A 23,124-nucleotide genomic window follows, 5' to 3' on the forward strand; every position below is an offset into this window, starting at 1 on the left:
GGCTCAGGTCATGATCTCGCAGTTCATGAGTTCAAGCCTCACATCGGGCTCTGTGCTGAAGCTCAGAGCCTGGATCCTGCTTCCAATTTGGTCTCTCCTCTCTCCCCCTCTCTGCCCCTCTCCTGCTCATTCTCTCTTTCTCTCTCAAAAAGATAAAGATTTTTAAAAACATTTAAAAAAAAAAATACTAGCTTCAGGTGTATAATATAGTGATTCAGCACTTCCATACAACACCCCAGTGCTCATTACAAGTAAGATCTAATCCCCATCACCTATTTCACTCATTCACCTATTCCGTCATTACCAGCTCCCCTCTGGTAACCATCAGTTCTCTATAGTTAAGAGTCTGTTTTTTGGTTTGCCCCTCTCATATTTCCCTTTGCTCGTTTGTTTCATTTCTTAAATTCTACATGAGTGAATTCATATGATATTTGTCTTTCACTAATTGACTTATTTCACTTAGCGTTATGTCCTCTAGGTCCATCCATGTTGTTGCAGATGGTAAGATCTCATTCTTCTTTATGGCAAATGAATATTCCACTGTTTATTTACCACACTGTCTATTTTTCTTAAATGTGGGTTTTTTTTTTTTTGAGAGAGAGCAAGAGAGCATGCACGAGCAGAGCAGGACCAGCGCGAGAGAGAGAGAGAGAGAGAATCCCAAGCAGGCTTCAAGCTGTCAGTGTAGAGCCCAACATGGGGCTCGATCTCATGAACCCATGAGATCATGACCTGAGCCAAAACCAAGAATCGGTCACTTAACTGAGCCACCCAGGCACCCCTAAAATTTGTGTTTCTTGGTGGGATTTAAAGTTTTTCATAGACCTACCTATATGTAAACCTGAACTATTATGAATTTGAAAATTTATGTAATCTCTGAATTATTGGTAAAAATACATTCTGCTTGATTTTTTTCCAAGACTCCAGTTGATTATCCTTTTTCCTGATTTTTGAAACCAGTTTTTTTGTTTTTTTTGTTTTTTTAATTTTTTTTAATGTTTTATTTATTTCTAGGAGAGAGAGAGAGACAGCGTGAGCAGGGGAGGGTCAGAGAGAGAGGGAGTCACAGACTGAAACAGGCTCCAGGCTCTGAGCTGGCAGTCAGAACAGAGCCCGACGCGGGGCTCGAACCCACGAACCGCAAGATCATGACCCAAGCGAAAGTCGGATGCTTAACCGACTAAGCCACCCAGGCGCCCCTGAAACCAGTTTTTCAAAGGCACTTAATCTTTATACCACCTCTGGACCTCGGAAGAACCACAGATCCCATCCCATCAGGATGTCAGGTCTATATCAACTCAAAATTCTCCAAGTAGCTTTCACAGAACTTTACTCTTGTCTTGGATTGAAGCCAGTTCTATTTCCAAACCAACATACAGTATTTAAGGAATGAGTTTTTGCCATAGTCATTTTATAGGCTGGTAAATGGAGGTGAAACACCCAGAATTAGAGAAATCAATAGACCTGAAATGATAAAGAGAATGAAAAGCAAGGATTAAAGCTGAAAATTGTTTCAAAGAACGGAATCCACAAAATTGAGTCCGTATATAGAACAAGTATGTTCTATACATAGTAATGTATAACATACTCGGATGGAAAGGGGAGTGGACAGACTGAGAGAAGATCCCAGAATTTCTTCTGGTCTAAAGTGACCGTGACTGTTTTGACAAGGAAGCAGGCTGGGAAAGTGAGCTCAGTTAATGGTCAGGTAAAGAATTTAATTGACCTGGAATCACAAAACCCTAAATCTGGAGAGACTCAAGTGATCTGGCTCAGCTCCTCAATTTTGATGGTGACTGTAACTTTGGCAAGCCAGCACCATAGCTAACTAAGGTCTTTTGTTCCTAAACAGTGGAATCCAAACTTATTAGCTTGGCCTTAAAAAAAATTGGGGAGGAGGAGCGCTTAGGTGGTTCAGTTGGTTAAGTGCCCAACTTTGGCTCAGGTCATGATCTCATGGTTCATGGGTTTGAGCCCCGCGTCAGATTCTGTGCTGACAGCTGGCTCAGAGCCTGGAGCCTGTTTCAGATTCTGTATCTCCCTCTCTCTCTGCCCCTCCCTTGCTCACGCTGTCTCTCTTCTGTGTCTCTCAGAAATAAGACATTTAGAAAAAAAATTTTAATGTTTATTTTTGAGAGAGACAGAGACAGAGTACAAGCGTGGGGGCGGAGAGGGGCAGAGAGAGAGAGAGACAGAATCTGAAGCAGGCTCTAGGCTCTGAGCTGTGAGCACAGAGCCCCATGCAGGGCTAGAACCCATGGACCGTGGGATCATGATCTGAGCCAAAGTTGGACGCTTAACAGACTGGGCCACCCAGGCACCCCTAAACTTGTTAGCCTGGCCTTTAAAGCTCATTTAAAATCTTTCCCTCAACACTCTGGCCAGAGTGGTCAAGTAGTTGTCCTTTATATACATGTCAGCCCATTTTGTAATTTCTTGTCTAGTGCTCCCCACCTGTTTGTTTCCTGCCACGTTTGATGCTATAAAATCCTAGACCACCCATCTCTGCAGTGACTGCACCCTGCTCTGAGACTTCATAAACCTTGTAACTTGTGTAATTCATGTTACTTCTAACTATTTACTTTATGAACTCATTCTGTCTCCCCAATTAAATTATAAACTCCTATTCTGCCTCCTTTGCTAACTCCTTTTTTCTCTGGATCCCTGAATGTTAGTGTATCTCAAAGACATAGAAAGAGCACTTCCCATGCATTGTCCCCTTCTCTTATGTGATATTAGTGAAAAGCACAAGGGCCAGAAGCTCTGACACCTAACTGATTGATTGATGACTGGTCAGATGTTTTGAAATCAGAGCATGTCATTGTTTTTTATTTGTAAAATAAGAAAGTTGAATTGGGCTTCTCTTCCCCGTTTTGTGGCTTTACATTTTTTTATTATAAAAGCCATATTCCTATTCTTGTAAGCAGAAGATCATAAAGAAGAAAGGGGACAACGCAGGGCATGGGGTGGGGAGGGTTTACAGACGTGCCACCCAGAGAACACACTTTATATTAGGATGAATATTATGAATGTATATATTCACTTAGGGATTTTAAAGTACGATACTGTCTATGTCTAAAATCTTGATTCTTTTCTTGCCACTAAAGACATCAAGATAGTGTCTTTTTAAAAAGATAAATGATGGTACTACGTTTTGGTACTTGACCACAAGTCAGATTAAGTGTATGACCAAAGATTTCCCATCTGTGATACATTTAGAAGGATCCATTAGGTCCTACAGGCTGTAAAAATCCCGATAAGATTCTGAATTATCTTAAATCATCTTAAAGCAGAAGTGTGGTTCCATTGTATATATTCTGTACTGGAATAAGAGTACATACAAGTTCAACATGGTAAAAACTTAAAGATTTGTTTCTCAAAAATTCCCTTTGCTACAGGATTTCTCGTCTTCTGTACACATTTGTTAGAGACAGAGGTCCTCGGCCCAAAAGTCTTTTCTGAAAGGTAGAACATAATTCATGCAATGGGAAGGGTGGGAGCTTTAAAATTATTGCTAGGGTCCATAAGGAAGTTGGGCTCTTTCTATAAGAAAAAGTTATTGATTTATTACTAAAAATTACTTGCCTAAGGCAGACTAATTACATTTTGGCATATAATTAAAGCAATAGAAAAAGTAGTCAGGGTTTTTATTGTTTTGTTTTATTTTGAATAGCTACCATCTCTAATCAGTAAACAACTCTGAACTTCAGGTTTCTACATCTTAACACCAACAGACATTCTGGGTTTTTGTTTTTGTTTTGTTTTGTTTTTTCTACTTTTTAAGGGAATTCCAAAAAGAGAAAATTATTTGCAGTTTTTCTGGTAAGATTAAACTGACTTGGAAAGAGTCTTAAAACAGTAGTTGGGGCTCTCCAGATAAAGAATAGCAATTTTTCAAATGCCCAAGAAAGTATAATAAAGTTTCCATAAACTCATTAAAAACTTGAAACCTGATACCTACAGAGTGGTGCTGTCATCTCATTGTTCTTTAGGTCTGTCTGTTCATTTTGAGTTGGAATATTTGTTTGGAATACTCTGAAAAGGCCATTCACTTGGCTTCACCTTTGGCATATCTTGGCTCAGATGAGTCTCACAGTGGTAGCTATAAAAATTGATTCATGAAGGAGCGCCTGGGTGGCTCAGTCGGTTAAACATCTGACTCTTGCTTTCGGCTCAGGTCATGATCTTAGGGTTCGTGAGTTCAAGCCCCACATTGGGCTCCTCGCTGACTGTGTGGAGCCCACTTGGGATTCTCTCTTTCTCTGCCCCTTTCCTTCTTGTGCATAAGCATACTCTTTCTTTCTCTCTGTCTCTGTCTCTCTCGGTAACTAAATAAATCTTTTTTTTTTAATTAATTACATTCTCAGAAGAAACCTATAATCTATGGGTACTGTCTAGTTACAGTAAAGTTACACACCTTTTGAAATGGAAATGATCACTAAACTTGCAGCGTAGAGCTTCAGAATGCCAGTTTCCTACTTTTGGTCTTAAGTGTTTACAAATAGAAGGTATTTCTCTTATCCATGTAGAAAACAGAATTTATGAATTAGGCTAGCTACCTAGAAGCTTCCACCCTTAATTCACAAGTTACTCATATTCACTCATGACCATTTTTAATTAGGGATTTCACCAATAGGTAAGAGTTGGGATATCTCATTTCCTACCTTTCATTTCTACCTGTATAGTTTTTCATTTTCTACCTTGTGTACATCAACACAAAAGTTGCTAAACTTTTTTTTTTTTTTTTTTAATTCTTCATGCCATATCCTCTCTCCTTCAGTATTTCTTTTAATCTGAAGGGGGAAATGGTCTCTTTCCAGGTATCAGTTTTAAGACTTCAAAGTTACAGGGAACTGTCATTGTGGTTTCTGTGTTGGCTTATTTTAGTGGATTAGTGGATTTTTGTTTTCTTAAAAACAAAACTTGCTGCTCTTCTCCTGTCCAGTTACAGAAGATTAAGATGGTATTTTACTTTTCTAGTCTTGCCCCATTCTCTCCACCCCAAATATTTCTTTCTACACACAGCACTATTTAATTCTTGCTAAAACTTGGCTTTTGTCATGTTCAGGAGTCACATTATATTAGTTTATTCATTCTCCATATGTTTATTCAGTGACTGATGTGAGCCAGGCAATGCCCAACTCCAGATTCCTCCAACTAGCTATATATGTTGTCTGTACCCTGCTGTCCTCTCACTTATCCAGGCTCTAGTTGTCTGTCCTTAGTTACCAGTGTGTGCTTTATACCGCATATCTTGCCGTGCTTTTCTGAAACACCATCCCCCTCCTTCAGGTGCTCTTATGAAAAGATTTAATAAGTCATTTATTATATAGTTGAATTTAAGTCACTATTTTACCTCTTAAGGCTTTTACATTTTGGCTTTTCCTGTAAATGTGAATGAAAAACTGTCTTTGAAAGAATTCAGAGCTGTGTGCACATGCAGAGGTTTTGAAGGGGCAGAGCGCCCCCTGCTGATTTCTTTGAAATCACACCTAATGAACAGCCCTCTGCCTTCCCCTCCCACCTTGTACTGTTTGTGCTTCATCCCATTTCCATAGCCCTGTAGCTGTCACTCTTCTGCTTGAACTGCCTGCACCTCTTTCCCTCAGCGTTCCGCTCAACCTATCCTACATCCTTCCTCAGGGTGTTTCTGTGTCCTCTGTCATTCACTTCCTTTCTGTGAGTTCCTCTGTGGTTCATGGTCACCATCACTGAGATTGGAACTTAGTTGTTGTTTGTTTCAACTGGCTCTTTTCTTTTTCCCCATCTCGAGTATAATCTTGAAGAAAATTGATCCTGTCATCTTAACTTTCTGTTTAGATGGTGCCTAGCAAAAAGCCACAGTTGGCATTCAGTGAATATCTAAATAGAAATGAGAACATGCCTAGGCCCACATATTTATATTGTATTTAGCAACATTTTGCAAAATGAGTTCATCCTTCATTAGAAAGTGGAAACGTCATCATGTCATACTTCAGGGCATTGTTAAAATTTTTTAAAAGGGAAAAAAACGTCAGCAGTTTTTTTTTCTGTAAGTGCTAACATCTGAAGAAAGTTTGATTTTTACTTCTTAATAGGTGGTTTGTTCTGGATGCAGAAACCAGAGATCTAGTTTCTATCCACACAGATGGGAATGAACAGCTCTCTGTGATGCGCTACTCAGTAGGTAGGCAGATTTACCCCCTCCTGGCATTCACAGCATTTCTCTGAAATTGCATATTTTCACTTCCAATAAAACTAACTACGTTTTTTCCTACTCTCTAGACTTGTTAACTATTGAATATGTTTCCCCCAACATCATATTAAATTCTGCTGCAGGAGACTGCAAAAGAACTTCTTGAGTTAAACAACAATACATATAAATCGTCAAGCAAAATTAGAATGAACTGTTACAACTGCTTTTGCAATTGAAAGCAGAATATAGTACAGTCAAATACCACTTTAGGGGAATTACATATACTTAGAATTTTGAATAGATATTAGGCTGACTGTTATATCTATTTGGCAACCTTTTTTTGTATGTAAGAAAATATAAAAGAAGTTATAGTAATGTTCAAAATACACACTGTGATAGAACCTATTCAGGTTCTTTAAAATCTAGTTACATTGTTACTGGCTACATAGTAGTGATTGGTTTTGTTAATTAGATAAAATACTCAGCAGCTCATTATAAGAGTTTAATAAATTCATTTGGCCTTGTTTGAAAAATTCTTTATACCTTACTCAAAATGTTAATTATGTTTTCACAGTATTCCAATTTCTTTTCCCTATTATTAATCTGGTTTTGACTCATATTGTTCTTCCCTGGAATTAGTGTGAGTGACATTTGCTTATATTTGAAAATCTATGCCAGTAGTTGTTGGCTCAGTGTGGGATCCAAAGGATCTTTTTGATTGCTTCTAAGTTGTTTCAAAGGAAGCACAGAATACTGTTTTCAGAGTTGAACATGGAAGGAAAAGTATTTGCTTCAAGCTATAAGCCTGGCAAGTTATCTTAAAGCAGAAAAGGTATTCTATTTGGTTTGGCTTTTTTAGTCTATACTAGCAAATTATTGCAAATGTAGCAGTTAAAAATCCAAAGGTCAGTTGGACTTTATTGACCATCTGTTCAAAGTGGTAAGAACAATAGAAGAGACCATGAAAGAAGAGAACTTAGTCCCTTCCCAAGAGACTGTAGTTGGAGAAGTCATATATGCTCGGCTGAAATGAGCAATTGTACCCTCAGCTTATGAGTACTGTGTGCCGAGACCCATAAGAACAGGTTAACCTCCCTGGGGCCATATCGTAGCTGCCTAGAAAAGATGAGGCTAAGGTCCAAGGCCTGTAAGGATCTCCAGAAAAATGACTGCTTCTCAAGTGCGCTTAGTGATGGAAGGATTTATTCATCAAATGTCAAATACCAGTTAAATCTGTGAGATTGAGCAACATTTGTAAAAAAGCTTTTAGTACAGGTCCATAGCAGCAAGTAAATCCGTCAATACATTTCTCTAGTTAACACTTTTTCCTGTTTCATTCTAGATGGCACCCTCCTGGCTGTAGGATCTCATGACAACTTTATTTACCTCTATGTAGTCTCAGAAAATGGAAGAAAATATAGCAGATATGGAAAGTGCACTGTAAGTGGTTGAAGTAAAGTAAGCTGTAAAATTGTTGGAAAATTTTACTTCTGTTAAAAAGAGTTAAATGTTTACATTGATTGATGTTTCCGTTATTTTCTCTCACTGCTTTAAACTTTAATCTCACTCTTTGAAAATGGAGATTACTTGATGCAAAATACTGCAGTTCCCTGTGTGCTTTAGAAGTATTTCTTCTTTTGGGGTGCCTGCGTGGCTCAGTCGGTTAAGCATCCAACTCTTGATTTCAGCTCAGGTCATGATCTCACAGTTGTGAGAGCGAGCTCCATGTTGGGTTCTGTGCTGAAAATGGAACATGCTTAAGATTCTCTCCTCCTTCTGCCCATCTCGCCTGCTCACATGCTCAATCTCTCCCCTCCCCTCCCCCCACTCCATCCCCACCCACCTTCTCTCTCTCAAAAAAAAGTTTCTCCTTTTGATGGAAGTTTAACACTTCTTTTTAACTAGATTTAAGGCAGTTTCTTAAATCACAGCTCTGTCCAAAGGAAGCCCTTAGAATAATAACAATTCTTAAAAATGGAGTAAGTCAGAAATGAGAGACAATAATCTTTTAATCCCAGTGTCCCACATTCTTGTCCTCCCTGCAGTTTCCACAGATCTCTCTTACCACTAAAGGTGATTTATTTAGAGATGTGTCTGCATTAAGAGAGTTAACAGAAGCATATTTTCTTTCATTTGTTGTCCTGATTGACTAGGTTATCATTGTAAGGTAAAGATTCGATTTAGTACTACAGGTATACTGAGTACTTACCTTATGGCAGTATTCTGCTAATTTAAGAAATGTTCTGGACACCAGGAATATACATAGGATTTTTGTTTCTTGTCTTCAAAAAGTGTACATTTGAGGGGCGCCTGGGTGGCTTAGTCGGTTAAGCGTCCGACTTTCGCTTAGGTCATGATCTCGCAGTTCGTGGGTTCGAGCCCTGCGTCGGGCTCTGTGCTGACTGCCAGCTCAGAGCCTGGAGCCTGTTTCAGTCTGTGACTTCCTCTCTCTCTGACCCTCCCCTGCTCACGCTGTCTCTCTCTCTCTCTCTCTCCTAAAAATAAATAAAACATTAAAAAAAAAATTAAAAAAAAAAAGTACATTTGAGCTGAGGGCAAGATAAGAAAGTGGTCAAGGGCACAAATTTGGGATCAGACTACCTAGATTTGAATTCTTATTTCACTACTTATGAGCCGTTGTAACCTTGGGCAAGTTAACTTAAGCCTTCTGTTTCGGTTTTCTCATGTCTGAAATGAGCATAATAGCAGTTTTCTACTTCACTGGATTAAAATAAGTTAATACGTATCAAGTATTTTGAATAGTGCTTGGCAAATAATAGGTACTCAGTATGTGGTAACTATTATTTTTATAGAAAATGAGGTAGCATGGTGTGTATGTATGTCAGGAGATTAGGGTTAGAAAATTGATGAATTAGTGATTAGTGGCCGCACAGATCACAAAATAGTTTTAGGGAGATAAAAGAATTTGTTTTTAGAAGCATGTACATAAGCAAAACCCATTTACTATTCAAAGAAGAGACTTATTTATTTACTTTGTGTATACGCACCTAAAACCAGCCTATATAAGCAGTCTACAAACAACCTCAAAGTTTTAGAATTTATCCAAATTTTTTTTGCCTTGACAATTATGAATCATTACCCAGTAATTTATTGAAATCTCTCTCTTAATTGATTTTTATCTTAATATTTGTGATGTGGCATACTAGAGCAATGCCTCTTTGTACCACATGAGTAAATGAAATGCTCCAGTGAAAGGAATTTTCAGGTTACTGAGGTTTACCCCACCAGGCACCAAAGTTTTTCTTATTTTCTTTACCTCAGCCTTTTAAAAAAGTCCATGTCTTAGTGAAGAGAGCATATCAATTATAATTTAATTGTGGAACCATATGAAATTTTCCAGGGATCCTTATATAGCACATACTTGGCTCAGCTCATTGTACTGATGTAGAGACTGAGTTTGAGAGAAGATAAAGAACTTGGCCTTGGTTACATCTTGACATGGTGGCAAACCTGGGGTGGGAACCCTCTTCTCTTCCTAGAGCAGACTTTCTACTGTAATGATAATGCCTCAGATTTTTCAATATATATCTCATTGTCCTGAGAATGACCTTGAGAGTGTTGAGAAATGGCAAGCTTATCAATTGCATGAGACTTGGCCTCCAATTAGGCAACTTTTGTCTTGAAAGCGCTTGAAAGTATTATTTTGAGATACCCTTAGGAACTGTTAAAGTTGATAGTACTGTTTGAGCCTGTAATGAGAGGCTCTGCTACTCTGCTTTTCTAATTATCTTCTGTTTTGTACTTTGCTTCCAGCTGTCACTTCTCCTTGCCGTCTCCTTCCACCAGCTGGTGTTACAGTTTCATGTTAACTGCTTTTATCTGGTATCTGTTAGGGTAGAGGACAGACAGAACAGAGCTAATGCTGGTTTTGCCGCTTAATAGATTTCAACTTTAGGCAAGTTAGTTGACTTCTCTCTTGATTTTTTTTTTTTAATGTTTATTTTTGAGAGAGAGAGAGAGAGAGAGAGAGAGAATGATCAGGGGAGGAATAGAGAGAGAGGGAGACACAGAATCTGAAGCAGGCTCTAGGCTCTGAGCTGTCAGCACAGAGCCTGACGTGGGGCTCGAACCCACGAACTGTGAGATCATGACCTGAGCTGAAGTCAGATGCTTAACCAACTGAACCACTCAGGCGCCCCGATTTTGTTATCTTAAAATTGGACATTTTAATAGTTCCTACTACATAGGATTGTTGTCAAGATTAGGAACTACTCTCAGTTGCAAATACAAATGCTGTTTTCTGTTTCAATTTCAATATTTTCCTATTACTAGCCAATATTTTAAGTAACCAGCATAGCTGCAGAAGCATATTTATTTAGAATTTTTAGAGAATGTCTCTCTAATAAATTAACCAAGCAGTTGGAGCCTGTCCCTCTTGATGGCATCACTTTATGTGGAAATGACAATTGGGAAGGTGACTGGTACCAAGAACACCAAGAAGTACTTCTCAGTAGAAGGCAGCTAACTGATCGTATGTGAGTTCTTTCCTCATCAGTGGCTTGCTTGACAGGGTTGTGACAGGCCAAAGCCTTGCTCACAGTCATAAGCTAAGAAACAAAACCAGACCCATTTTAGAGACATGGACTTACATCATGCATATTCTCCAAAGCTGGTTTGTAAAATACCAATTTATGAGAGCTATAACTGATAAAGGACTGAATCCTAGTTTCCTCTGGGCGACCCAATTTTCTCTCCATAAGCAGGCCTCAGGAAACCAGCTCATAATCAGAACGCTAGTTTATTCATTTAAATAAGATCTATAAATGCCACGGGGACAGGACATGCACCTAGACAGAAATATGCATGTGAGACTGGAGTGTCGTCAGGAAGTGAGCAAGCTTGGCACCTCCGTCCCCAGGAGGTCAGCAGCTGCCTCTGCACCCGGTCCTGCTGCAGGTCCCTCTACCCTAGACCTTCGGTGGTGCTGGCCACACTTGCCGTGGCTCTGTGTATATGCTGACCCCCTCCTGTCACCACCTCAGTAATACTTGCTGTGGACAGATTCGTATGTGCAGTTGGGTAGTACTGTAGACTTGCCGGCCTCGGACCAATTAGCACTCTTGTTTCTTTACCCTTTTCTCACATGACTTATTTGATGTTAATTCTAAACATCACATTCCCACTGCAGTTTCCGCAAACCCACAAAATTTGTTCTTCCATTTATTGACATTTACTTGCTATTATGTTGCAAATATACCCCTTCAAACACCTCAAGTTTGTTTCTACACCTAGCTGGTACTGGAACTTCTCTTTGAAGGAAGCCTAGTGATCTTCCAAGAAATCATCTGCTCTTCATGAGCCTGACCTCTCTGGGCTGGCTGAGGGATAGAGAGGAGGAGACATAGAATAGAGTCCTCCTGGGGCGCCTGGGTGGTTCAGTCAGGTAAGCGTCCCACTCGGCTCAGGTCTTGATCTCACAGTTCGAGCCGCGCACAGGGCTCCCTGCTGTCAGCACAGAGCCCACTTCAGATCCTCTGTCCCCTTCTCTCTCTGCTCCTCCCCCACTTTCTCTCTCTTTCAAAAATAAACATTAAAAAAAAAAAAAAAGGAATGAAGCCATCCCTCTGTCCTGTTTCTGTGTGACCAGCCTTTCATTTTCTCTTCTGTGGCCTGTCTGCGTCTCACTTCCCGTGTTTGCCCCTGGGAGCGCACGGTCTTCCTGCTGCTCTTGGGTTCTCGCATCCCCTCCAGCACACACCCCCCAAGCCTACTTGACCAGATCTGTGGCATTTTGTGCCTCTTAATCAGATCATACAATTTAGAATGACCTTTTGTCTTTCTTTTACTTCCCATGAAAACATCCATCCTCTTAGCGTTTAGTACACACTAGAAAAGGTGGTTTGACTAACCTGTAGGCTTCAGGGGTTCATGGTTATATCATATATTCACTGTATAAGCAGTTTGATTTTATAAGTGCTGCTGTGGAAAAGTGTATAAAAAGGCTTTGGATTCAGAAGCTCTTTTTAACTTGTATTCTGTAAAGCCCCAGGGTTTGGGGGTGGGGCTGGGCCAGGCTAGTATGGATCTGATTTTCTTTGCTTTGCATATGGGGCTTCTCTTGTAAGATTTAATATGACAGAAAGATTTTTTAGCTAAAAAGAATTTGATGACTGGTTGGTTATCTGAAATACCTCTGAGGATTGTAAGGTTTTATAGTTTTGTTGCTTTCCATACAATGTTTCTTTACCTCAGCTTTTCCTGTGCTATTTTGAAAATGCACTGAAAAAGTCCTTACTTGTACATTCCTTTTCTAAAATGCTACTTTTAAATTACTTTCTGCTCATCTTCAGTGTTAGAGAAATGACTAAATGATAAGCATGATTGAAATGCTGTGCTTCATTTGGTCCAGATGTCTCTGACCTGGGCTTAAACTCTGGCTATACCTATTCTTTACTATAATGGTGACTTCAGAAAAGTTATGTAACCTCTCTGCCTCCTGGATTTGCTCATCTGCTAAGTGGGCGTCTTCGTGCAGGCTCCTGGGAGATTGAGAGTTGACTGTGTATGTCCTGTGCCTAGAATGTTCTCTGCTTGGTGTTGGGTGCCAGCAGCAGCAGCAGCACTGTGCTCAGGAACTAGATGAGACAACCCCGGGTGTTATGTAAGGTGTTTTTCAGCATTTAGTATGAATCTATGAAAGTTCAAACATAGTTTTCTAATTATGGATGATTGTATATTTTCCTTGAAAGAGTTTAAGTGTTCTGACCAACCTGAAGTTTCTACTCTATTTGCAGTGGGATTAAGATGACTTTTTTTTTTGAAAATTAAAAAAAAAAATTTTATGCTTATTTCTTTTTGAGAGACAAACTGGAGGAGGAGTAGAGTGAGGGAGACAGAGGATCTGACATAGGCTCTGCATTGACAGCAGAGAGCCTGACACGGGGCTCAAACTCACAAACCGTGAGATCATGACCTGAGCCGAAGTCGGGCACTTAACCAACTGAGCCACCCAGGTGCCCCAAGGATTAAGATGCTTTTATTCTGCATCTGAGTGCCAGCACACTGGCTTTGTCTTTGACTCCAATTCCTGGTAAAAGGATTTAACTAACACTGCTACTCTGAGACCTTAGTGTAGGAAATGTAATAGTACATTGAAGGTGCAGTGGTGTACTGTTAGAAAGTCTATTCTGATAGGAAAGAAATGCTATGCTAATAAAAGTAAGGTCCTTTTTGCCAGGATTTTGGTAATTGAAAATGTACATCAAAAAGAGAAGCATAAAAGAGTCTTTAACAGTCTGCTTAGAAATCTCCAAAAAAAATGGGGCAGCTGGGTTGCTCAGTGGTTAAGTGTCCTGTTGATTTCGGCTCAGGTCATGATCTCATGGTTCGTGAGCCACGCATTGTGCTCTATGCTGACAGCACAGATGCTGCTTGGAATTCTCTCTCCTCTCTCTCTGCCCTCTCCCACTCGTCCTTTCTCCCTCTCTCTAAATAAACAAACATTAAAAAATCTTTAAGAAACTAATCCAGTATTTCAGTACTTTGGAAAGGCATAGGATTCAGTGTTCATGTAACAGGATATATTACAGTAAAAAATGAGGGATTTGTTATCATTTAAATAAAAGTCATCAGGGACTCAAGATCCTCCTTTCTTTATATTCCATCATCCTCCAATCATCAGATCCCAGTTCCAGGAGGAAAAGATCAGAGCAAGGGAAAAAGACATGGCCCCTCCAAAGTCAGTTCTCTTAAGAGTTTGCCTGGAAGCCCTACTCAATGATTTCTACACCACCTCTAGCTGCAAAAGAAGTTGAAAAATCCAGTGTTTTAAGTAGGCATTTAACAAAAGGGTGGCAGAATGTGGATTGGATAGGTAGCTAGCAGCCTATATGCTAAAGAATAACTTTCTCTCAGGGCGCCTGGCTGGCTCAGTCAGAAGAGCATGCAGCTATTGATCTCGAAGTCTTTGAGTTCAAGCCCCACATAGGGTGTAGAGATTAAGTAAATAAACAAAACTAAAGTAATAATAATAACTTTCCCTCAGACCAGCAAAAGGACATCAGAACTTTGATGGGGGAAGAATCCTGTTTGCAGTAGCAACCAGAACTGTAGATGTTTTGAGACTAAACCTAGCAAGTAAAGCACAGGAAACAAAAGACTTGATAGAAATAGCTGTTCTCTACAAATTACTCTCTAAATTTGATGCAGTCTTAAATATTTTCATTTATTTATTTATTTTGGAAGAGAGAACGCACAAGCTGGGGAAGGTCAGAGAGAGGGGGAGAGGGAGAATCCCAAGTAGGCTCCGTACTCTCAGTGCAGAGCCCAACACGGGGCTCGAGCTCCTGAACCGTAAGATCATGACTGGAGCCCATATCAAGAGTCAGAGGCTTTAACTAACTGAGCCACCCAAGCACCCCCTTATTTAAATTTTCAACATGTTATTTATGAGCTTGATAAAATGGTTTTAAAGTTCATCTGAAACTTTCCACATACCACAAAACTATTCACAGTTGGCTGGAGATAGGCAGACTAATGGAACAGAAAAAAAGAGACCAGAAACAAAGATCTGTTTATATGGAAATTTACTAGATGATAAGAGATATTTCAAATCAGGGTAAGAATGGATTGTTCTCTGCATTATCCAGCATCACAGCTACAACTTTCTGTTCATGAAATTGAATACAGTCCAGTTCCCTGGGAGCGCCAGCCATATTTCAGGTCCTGGCTAGTTGCTGCTGCACTGGACTGCATACATACACAGCATTTTCATTACTACAGAGAGTTCCGTTAGCACTGCTCTAGGTGGTAAGGGGAAGTCATGTGTGGTACCTACTTAAAAGGAAAAGGTTAGATTCCTAACCCTAGCCACCTTTTTAAAAAACTCTCCATATAATTTTTAATATATAGGCCAGGGCTCCAAACCACTGATGTAAATGCTTCTCTAGTAGACAAAGATTCAGCTAAAATATTTCTCATTTGAGAGTAGTATCCTTGAGCTCCATCACTTGTGATTATTACTCTGATTATTTAATAGCAATAATGACAGTTCTGGCTTAGAGTACTCTACTGCTTCTTTTCAGGAAGTATAGTAAAAACAAAAAAAATTTCTTTTTTTTTTTTTTGAGAGAGCAGGCAGGGGAGGGAGGGGGGAAGTTAAGCAGGCTCCGTGTAGTTTCCAGTGCAGAGTCGGACATTCAGCCACCGGGGCCACCCGGACACCCCCACAGGTGTGCCAGATTTTCCTCCCAACTGTGCCGTGCCCTTGGGGTGATATTTGAAGCTCCCTTCCCCCAAGCTGTGCCTATATTTTCCACGACCTAGAAGTGGACATAGATGCCAAACTGTGCATTTAATTTTTTCTTTGCTTATTTATTAGAATCCATACAAGGGAGAAAATACTCACTTTGTTTTTCTGGTATGAACTGGTAACTTCCCCAAGGTCTTTTCTACTGGGTACTTTTGCCACCCAGCAGTCCTTTTTGAGAATACTTTATACTGATTTACCTTCTAAATATGTTATGTGTCCAATACAGATGGAGCTACTTGAATATTATGTATACATACAATGCTTTTTTTTTTTTTAATGTTAGAGAGCAAGCAAGTGGGGGAGGGGCAGAGAGAGAAGGAGACCGAGAATCTGAAGCAGGCCCTGCACCGCCATCACACAACCTGATGTGCGGCTCAAACGCACAAATTGTGAGATCATGACCTGAGCTGAAGTTGTACGCTCACCCGACTGAGGCACCCAGGCGCCCCTACATATAATGCTTTTGATGCTCTTCTAAGTAATGTTATTAAAACCTTTTCACAAAGATCCAGGTGATATTTTTAAACACTTCTACGTTAATGTGAATACTTCTTGGAGGTCTGCGCTTTGCAGATTAATCTAGTAAGATCATTCCTTCATGTAGTTTTCTTACCTGAGAAGCATGGTGGCTCCTGACGCCAGGGCCGAGCATCATCAGACTCGTGTGCACCAGGAAAGGGATTTGTGTGAACCCCATCCTTCTGCCATATTCAGAAAATATCCAGTAACCCCATGTGTCTTTCTGGCTTTGAAAATTTATTTCTTGTTAAGTTGGTAGATCTCCATTGTTCCCTAGCAGGTGATTCCAAACCCGTTTTCCAGTATACCTCCTGATCTCTGGTGAGTTTGGGAGCTTCACAGTTCTCAAATTCCCATAATGTAAATTTATTTAAATGTGTAAGTATATATATTTGCCATACAGCCCTGTGAGGAGATCGTAACTCTAGGGAGGTGTCGTTAGACTTCAGAAGGGTAAGGGAATAAATAGAATACTTTGTGTGAACCATTAAAAACTGCGCCTAAAGTACTTTGAATTTTTTAACTTAAAAAAATGTGTGCAGAAAGCTAGTAATTCAAAAAGCACAATAGAAATTAAATATACTTTTACCACAGACTGTAGGAGATAAAAGTGCTTTTGACTCTCCATTGACTTTGGTAAACCATTAAGACCTATGTGTGGTTTATCTTAGGAATCATGAGATGCTCACATAGCAAGCCAACAAAATACAGCATTTAGTAGTTTTTTGTCTTAATTCCCAGTGTTAGTAAAACCAGAGCAGAAAAAGATCATGGTCTTAGGGCATCTAGGTGACTCAGTCAGTTAAGCGTCTGACTCTTGAGTTTGACTCACATCATAATCTCAGGGTTCATGGTTTCAAGTCCCACATCGGGCTCTGTGCTGACAGCTCAGTGCAGAGCTTGCTTGAGATCTTCTCTCTCCTCTTTCTGCCCCTCCCCTGAAGCTCACTTTCTCAGAATGAATAAGTTAAAAAAAAAAAAATCACTGTCTCTCTGTTTAAGGAGTTAGATAATTATATTGGATCCAGCTAGCTGTTCTGAAGGAGTACATGTTGGGTGACTTTTTCCCCAGACATATTCTTTGGAGATTAGTTTTTCTAGGAGCCCTCCATATACCCATATACATGCGCCATATTCCCCAGCCTCTGGGGTGTACTGTGGATACTAAGAAGCAGCCTAGGAAAACTTACTTTTTGTGAACAGCCTGGAACCATTACTTCATTCTCCAAAATGAAGCCCCTCTAAAGGGGACATCCATGACTTTAAATAAGGCCTGAGGATATGGTTATCTGTGAAGTATCCTTTAAGGCATAAGTTTAAGAGACTCCTCTTTCTTGGAAGTCTGACACAAGTAGCCAGTGCTTGTTGCTGCTGTCTGGGTGGAAAGGCCAACAGCATATTCCCAAGTTCCAATTGTTTCCACGTTTGCACTGTGGTGAGATCTCTGTCTCCCAGAGTTCTGCCGCAACCCTTCACGTATCACTGACAGTTTTGTATACCTGCATCTTCAGTTGCCAACGAGAGAGGGTAAGAAAGAACTAAGGACCTGCTGTGAGCCCTGTTCAGTTCTAGAGGCTGTGATACTCCTCTCTCTACTTTGGAAATTCCAGATGAGTGGCTACTCAGAAAATGTATCAACTAACTACTAAACGACTTATTCAAAACACTGAATGCTTTCTAATAGTCGCTCTGTTATTCCGTAGGGACATTCCAGCTATATCACACATCTTGACTGGTCCCCAGACAATAAGTATATAATGTCTAACTCAGGAGACTATGAGATACTGTACTGTAAGTATGAACGACTCCGTATGGCTGAGATGGGTCTGTCAGGCACAGGTGAACAGGCTGTGTAGAGAGTACCTGCTGGCCTCTCTGACTTGACACAGCAGATGTTACTCTGAGAGGAGGGAGAATCTCAAATGTGGTTCACTTCTCCAAGAAAGTGATGAATTAATTTAAATAGGTAGACATATAGTCTTAAGAAATTACTCCGGGAGATTGCCGCTCTAACATGGTTTTGTATTTAACAACTTCCTGGAGACAGGAAAGACATAATGGGTGGGCCTTTATGCTTCTTAAAGAAACAAGAACAATTTTAGTGGGGAACAAGTTTGTGGTTCTCTTTTCCTTTTTAAATGTGTCTTAATGTTTTTCAGTGTATGGATTATAAATATAAGTAAACGTGGCTAGTTTGAATCAAGATGCACTTTCAAATACATTTGTACACAGGCACTATGGTTATACTTCCTGTTTCTAAATTTAAAGGGGACATTCCAAGTGGCTGCAAGCTAATCAGGAATCGATCAGATTGTAAGGACATCGATTGGACAACATACACCTGCGTGCTAGGCTTTCAGGTCTTTGGTAAGAACATGACACCTGATGGGAAAAGGCAGTTTGTGGGATTTTTATATATAATAGTTACTTAAATTGCTCAGAGAAAAATAGTCTGCGTATGTTCTTCAGTGCCGTCACTGTTGATGCCAGATGCAGGGAGATGAAGTGGATTAGGATTGAGCCAGTGCGAATGTGTTCTCTGCAAAGTCCGGCAGACTTTTGGTCCTCAATAAATATGAAAGACAATTAAAAGGAAAAAAATTTACACTAATAAATAGCACAGATTGCCTTCCCATGTTTTTCCTCCAATTGAAAACTAAAGTTTTTAAATTTGTAAAGGCATTTTTAAAAGCTTTATTGAGCTGTCATTCACATACTACATAATTTGTCTATTTAAAGTATACAATACAGTGGTTTTAGGATATTCAGAATTGTGTGGCCATCAGCACTATCTACTTGTAGAACATTTTCCTCATCCCAAAAAGAAACCCTCTTCCCATTAGCAGTCACTCCCCATCTCTCCCCCTTCCTCTGCCTCCAGCAGCACTAATCCGCTTTAATGACTTGCCTATTGAGTACATTCATATAAATGCAGGCATACAGTGTGTGATGCACTGACACAGTCCTCTTTCCTATAGAATGTTTTTAAGGTTCATCCCCATTGTAACCTGTATGAGCACTTTGTTTTATGGCTGAATAATATCCCGTTGTATGCAAGTACCACATTTTGCTATCTGGGTGGAAAGGCCAACAGCATATTCCCAAGTTCCAAGTGTTTCCACGTTTGCACTGTTTGTCAGTTGATGGACACAGCTGTTATAAATAATGCCGCACTGAACAAGTATGTGTAGGCTTTCATATAGACACGTCTTCATTTCCCTGGAGTCTATACCTCAGAGTGGAATTCCAGGGTCAAATGGTAACCTCGTGTTTAACCTTTTGAAGAACATCAGATTTTTTTTTTCTTTTTTTTTTTGTTCTTTTCTATATTTTTATTTTATTTCTAGGAGAGAGAGAGACAGTGTGAGCAGGGGAGGGTCAGAGAGAGAGGGAGATACAGACTCTGAAATAGGCTCCAGGCTCTGAGCTGGCAGGCAGCACAGAGCCCGACACGGGCCTCAAACCCACGAACCGCGAGATCATGACCTAAGCGAAAGTCGGACACTTAACTGACTAAGCCACCCAGGCGCCCCAGATTGTTTTTCTGAAGTGGCTGCATCATTTATATTCCCACCGGTGATGTACAAGGTTCTGTTTCCCCACATCCTTGTCAACAGTTCTTACTCTCTTGCACGTGAATGTCCAGGTATCCTACCACCATCTGTTGAAATATAAAGACACTTTTAATAGACATTAATTATTTAAAGATAAAACTTGGGAGTTTGGGGGTGCCCAGGTGGCTCAGTTGGTTAAGCATACTGCCTCTTGATTTCAGCTCCGGTCATGATCTCAGGGTCAGGGGATCAAGCCCTATGTCAGACTCCAAGCTGGGCATGGAGCCTGCTTGGGATTCTCTCTCTCCCTCTGTCCCTCCACTTGCCTGCTCTCTCAAAAAAGTAAACACAACTGCTATAGAGATGGAGGAAGAGTACTAGGCTAACAAGAAATTTAAAAAATAATCCTGACTAGTCCACATATAGTTTCATTGCTCTGGGTGAAACTGAAGCCATAGCCAATAGCTGGTAATTTGCCTAGCTACGTTAATGAAACAGTATTTATTTACTTTTAGTAAGAGGTGTCAGTTAAGAAAGGTTTTGACTCGTCTTAGCCAATTTACCAAGAACTTACTTGTTCTCTAGAATAGCACTGAACCATAGGAGGCCAGCATCTCAGCCCTTACACATTCCATAATTTCCATCTAGTCTAATACAGTTTTGTGCTAATGACATGGAACATGATCACCGGTGCCTCATAATAATTCAGAAAAATTTGTAATGTCTCTGGACGTAAATTATAGTTACAGGAAAATTCTATGGGACAGCATGATAGGCTTGTAGATGGTCTATGCATTTCCATTAAGAAAGAATCTTTGAGATTTTCTTCAGGTGCCTGCCTGAAGTGAACAGCAAAGAGTGTGTACATTTATACAGTTTCCCCACAGTCTACTTTGAAGAACTAGTGCTATGGCCTTGTTTCCACACCTTGCCGTACAACTGAGAATTTCCCCTCCAGCTAGAAACTTTAGAAAGGAACTTACTTGCTGAGGTGAGTTAAGCTAAAACAAATTATTAGTGCCACCTGCTGGTTACTAGGGAGTACTTTAGTGTCTTAAAATTTTCCATCTTGAGGCTGTTTTGGTTTAATTTTATTAGATTTTGGGTAAAACTTCATCCTTTGAAAGAAGTATGGCGCTACTAAGAAATTTGTAAGGAAAATGTCAGCAGCTAATAGTTTGAACACAAGATGAAAGATTCTAAAAATAAATAAATGTTATTGTGATACTACATAGGTTTTAGACTGATTTTTCTCCACTGCTGTGTTTCCGTATCAAAGGTGTCTGGCCAGAAGGATCCGATGGGACAGATATCAATGCACTGGTGCGATCCCACAACAGGAAGGTGATCGCTGTTGCTGATGACTTTTGCAAAGTCCATCTGTTTCAATATCCCTGCTCCAAAGCAAAGGTAAAAATCGATGTAATAAAAACTAGTGTTGTAGGGCCTTTTGTTTGGGACTGATTTTGTGACAGTGGCGAGAAGATATGTGCAGAGTTACCCACGCTGCTGTGGCGTGCAGGCCCTGCTTCTTTTAAGGTCAAGACCAGTACAGAAGGCAGCTGGCAGCTGATGTTTTATTATTGTTTATCGTCTACCTTTTAAATAATTTTTAGAAGGTTTAAATGTCTTCTAATCCTGCTAACATACTTAGTTACACATATGATCACCATTATAAAGCTTATGGAGCCGGAGTGCCTGGGGGACTCTCTCAGCTGAGCATCCTGGCTCGTGATTTTGGCCCAGATCACGATCCCAGAGTCATGGAATTGAACCCTGTGTTGGGCTCCATCCTGAGCATGGGCCCTGCTTAAGATTCTCTCTCTCCCCCTCTGCACCTCTTCAATAAAAAATAAATAAAAATAAATAAAACTTATGGAGCCATTTCCTAAATCAGCTACAGTCCTGCCCGCCTAGTAAATTCTCCCTTCGCCATCTCAGCAGAATAGTCACTGAGGTCTGCTAAGTATACCAAAATGATCTCCAGAAGAGACAGACTGTTATTTTTTAAAATATATGGTCTGACAGTATGGATGTATGTCCAATTACTCTGTTTTGTTTCTCCCATGTAAGTAGGTACTGAAAGGAAACTGCTGCTAGCTCTATTCCTCAGATTTGATGACTGTGGCTTTGGTTTGAATTACCTGTTTCAGAAACTGAATTACTTCCCTTACCTCGTCGCTTCCATTGCTGTAAGGAGGCACATAAAGAATGAGGTTAATTTTCCCGTCTGATTTGTTTCATACAGGCTCCCAGTCACAAGTACAGCGCCCACAGCAGCCATGTCACCAATGTCAGTTTTACTCACAGTGACAGTCACCTGATTTCAACTGGTGGAAAAGACATGAGCATCATTCAGTGGAAACTTGTAGAAAAGTTATCTTTGCCTCAAAATGAGATTGTAGCCGATGGTACTCTAACCAAAGCCCCCATCTCTTCCATTGAAAGTGTCATGCAATCTGATACTCCCACACCGCCTCCTTCTCAGCCCTTAAATGAGGCAGCTGAAGACGAGAGTAGAATAAGCAATTCTCCCACACTTCTGGAGAACAGCCTGGAACAGACCATGGAGCCCAGCGAAGACCACATCGAGGAACAGAGTGAAGGGGGCAGCGATGACCTCGGTGAGCCTACTTTTGAGGAGCCATCCAGCGAGATGAGCAAGGAGCAGAGGGAAGCTGTTCTCACCGAGGCCCTGCAGAGCCCCCCACCCCTGTCTTAACGCCAGGGCTTCGGTGCGATTCTCTCCTCCTCCAGCTGCATGTGATCTTGTGATAGGGGTCAGATAACAGGCCGGGAAGTGAGGCAGATCGCTAGTGATTGAGATTTGGTTTCCACACGATCTGTTTTCAGTGGTCTTACCTTCAGTCTCAAATGCAGCCGACCTAACGGTTGTTTGGTGTGTGCTGAAAATTAACCAAACTCTTAAATAGCAGGAGAGACTGAAATATTAATGTCTCAGAAATGACCACAGATGTAAGTGGTGTGATGTAAATACTGGAAACAAAAACAGCAGTTGTATGGATTTAAAATAAACCCCTTGTCATCTGAACAAGTTTTCTTCAGGAACAACCAGAGGCATCACAAACACTGTTACTCATCTACTGGCTCAGACTGCTTTTTTTTTTCCTGATGCAGAAAAAGAAATCAGAAAGAAAAAAAAAATGCTCTCTTACTGAGCTGTGCTCCCACCCCAGTTGTCTAGTGGAAATTTTTTTGTTAAAAACTTCAGTCTTGCCACAAGCGATGGTGTTGCCTTTGCCTTGAGTCCTGACGCCGTTTCCTTCCCGTAGCGGTCGGCGTCACGTGCTGCCTTTTTCTCAGTCGCGAGGAGGAGCAGTCCCTTCAGTTCTTGTGCGCAGACCTGGTGTATATGAGACCTAAGAAAGCAGGCGTTTGTTAAAGAGCTTTTAATGTATATTAAACCAGTAATACTCAGAAATAATGGATTCCTCCAAGGATTCCTTTACTGGCCTAAACATTTTTCAGTGTTTGGCATCCAAGTGAATGGAAAAAACCGCATGCCTATAAAACTGTAATAATTACTTGGCTAATTTGAACTTAGCCTTCCTCATAATTTGTTTCTTGGATAACAGGAGATATAC

The 23,124-nt window shown here is 40.4% G+C and overlaps 1 protein-coding gene across 5 annotated transcripts in view; it reads left to right on the plus strand.

The window, feature by feature from the left end:
• The window catches only part of EML4 (EMAP like 4), a 155,281-nt gene extending 132,634 nt beyond the window's left edge, over window positions 1-22,647 (plus strand). For all 5 annotated transcript variants that reach the window (XM_039231683.1, XM_039231681.1, XM_039231682.1 and 2 more), the window contains 6 exons: window positions 6,078-6,166; window positions 7,518-7,615; window positions 17,669-17,756; window positions 18,234-18,332; window positions 20,799-20,929; window positions 21,768-22,647. In XM_039231683.1, coding sequence (XP_039087614.1) covers window positions 6,078-6,166; window positions 7,518-7,615; window positions 17,669-17,756; window positions 18,234-18,332; window positions 20,799-20,929; window positions 21,768-22,241 — 979 coding nt within the window. In that variant the 3' untranslated portion in view covers window positions 22,242-22,647. The remainder of the gene's footprint in view (window positions 1-6,077; window positions 6,167-7,517; window positions 7,616-17,668; window positions 17,757-18,233; window positions 18,333-20,798; window positions 20,930-21,767) is intronic.
• The last annotated feature ends 477 nt before the right edge of the window (window positions 22,648-23,124 follow it).

Source organism: Hyaena hyaena, unplaced genomic scaffold, assembly GCF_003009895.1.
Source record: "Hyaena hyaena isolate Hyena2069 unplaced genomic scaffold, ASM300989v1 scaffold_57, whole genome shotgun sequence".
NCBI classification, from domain to species: domain Eukaryota; kingdom Metazoa; phylum Chordata; class Mammalia; order Carnivora; family Hyaenidae; genus Hyaena; species Hyaena hyaena.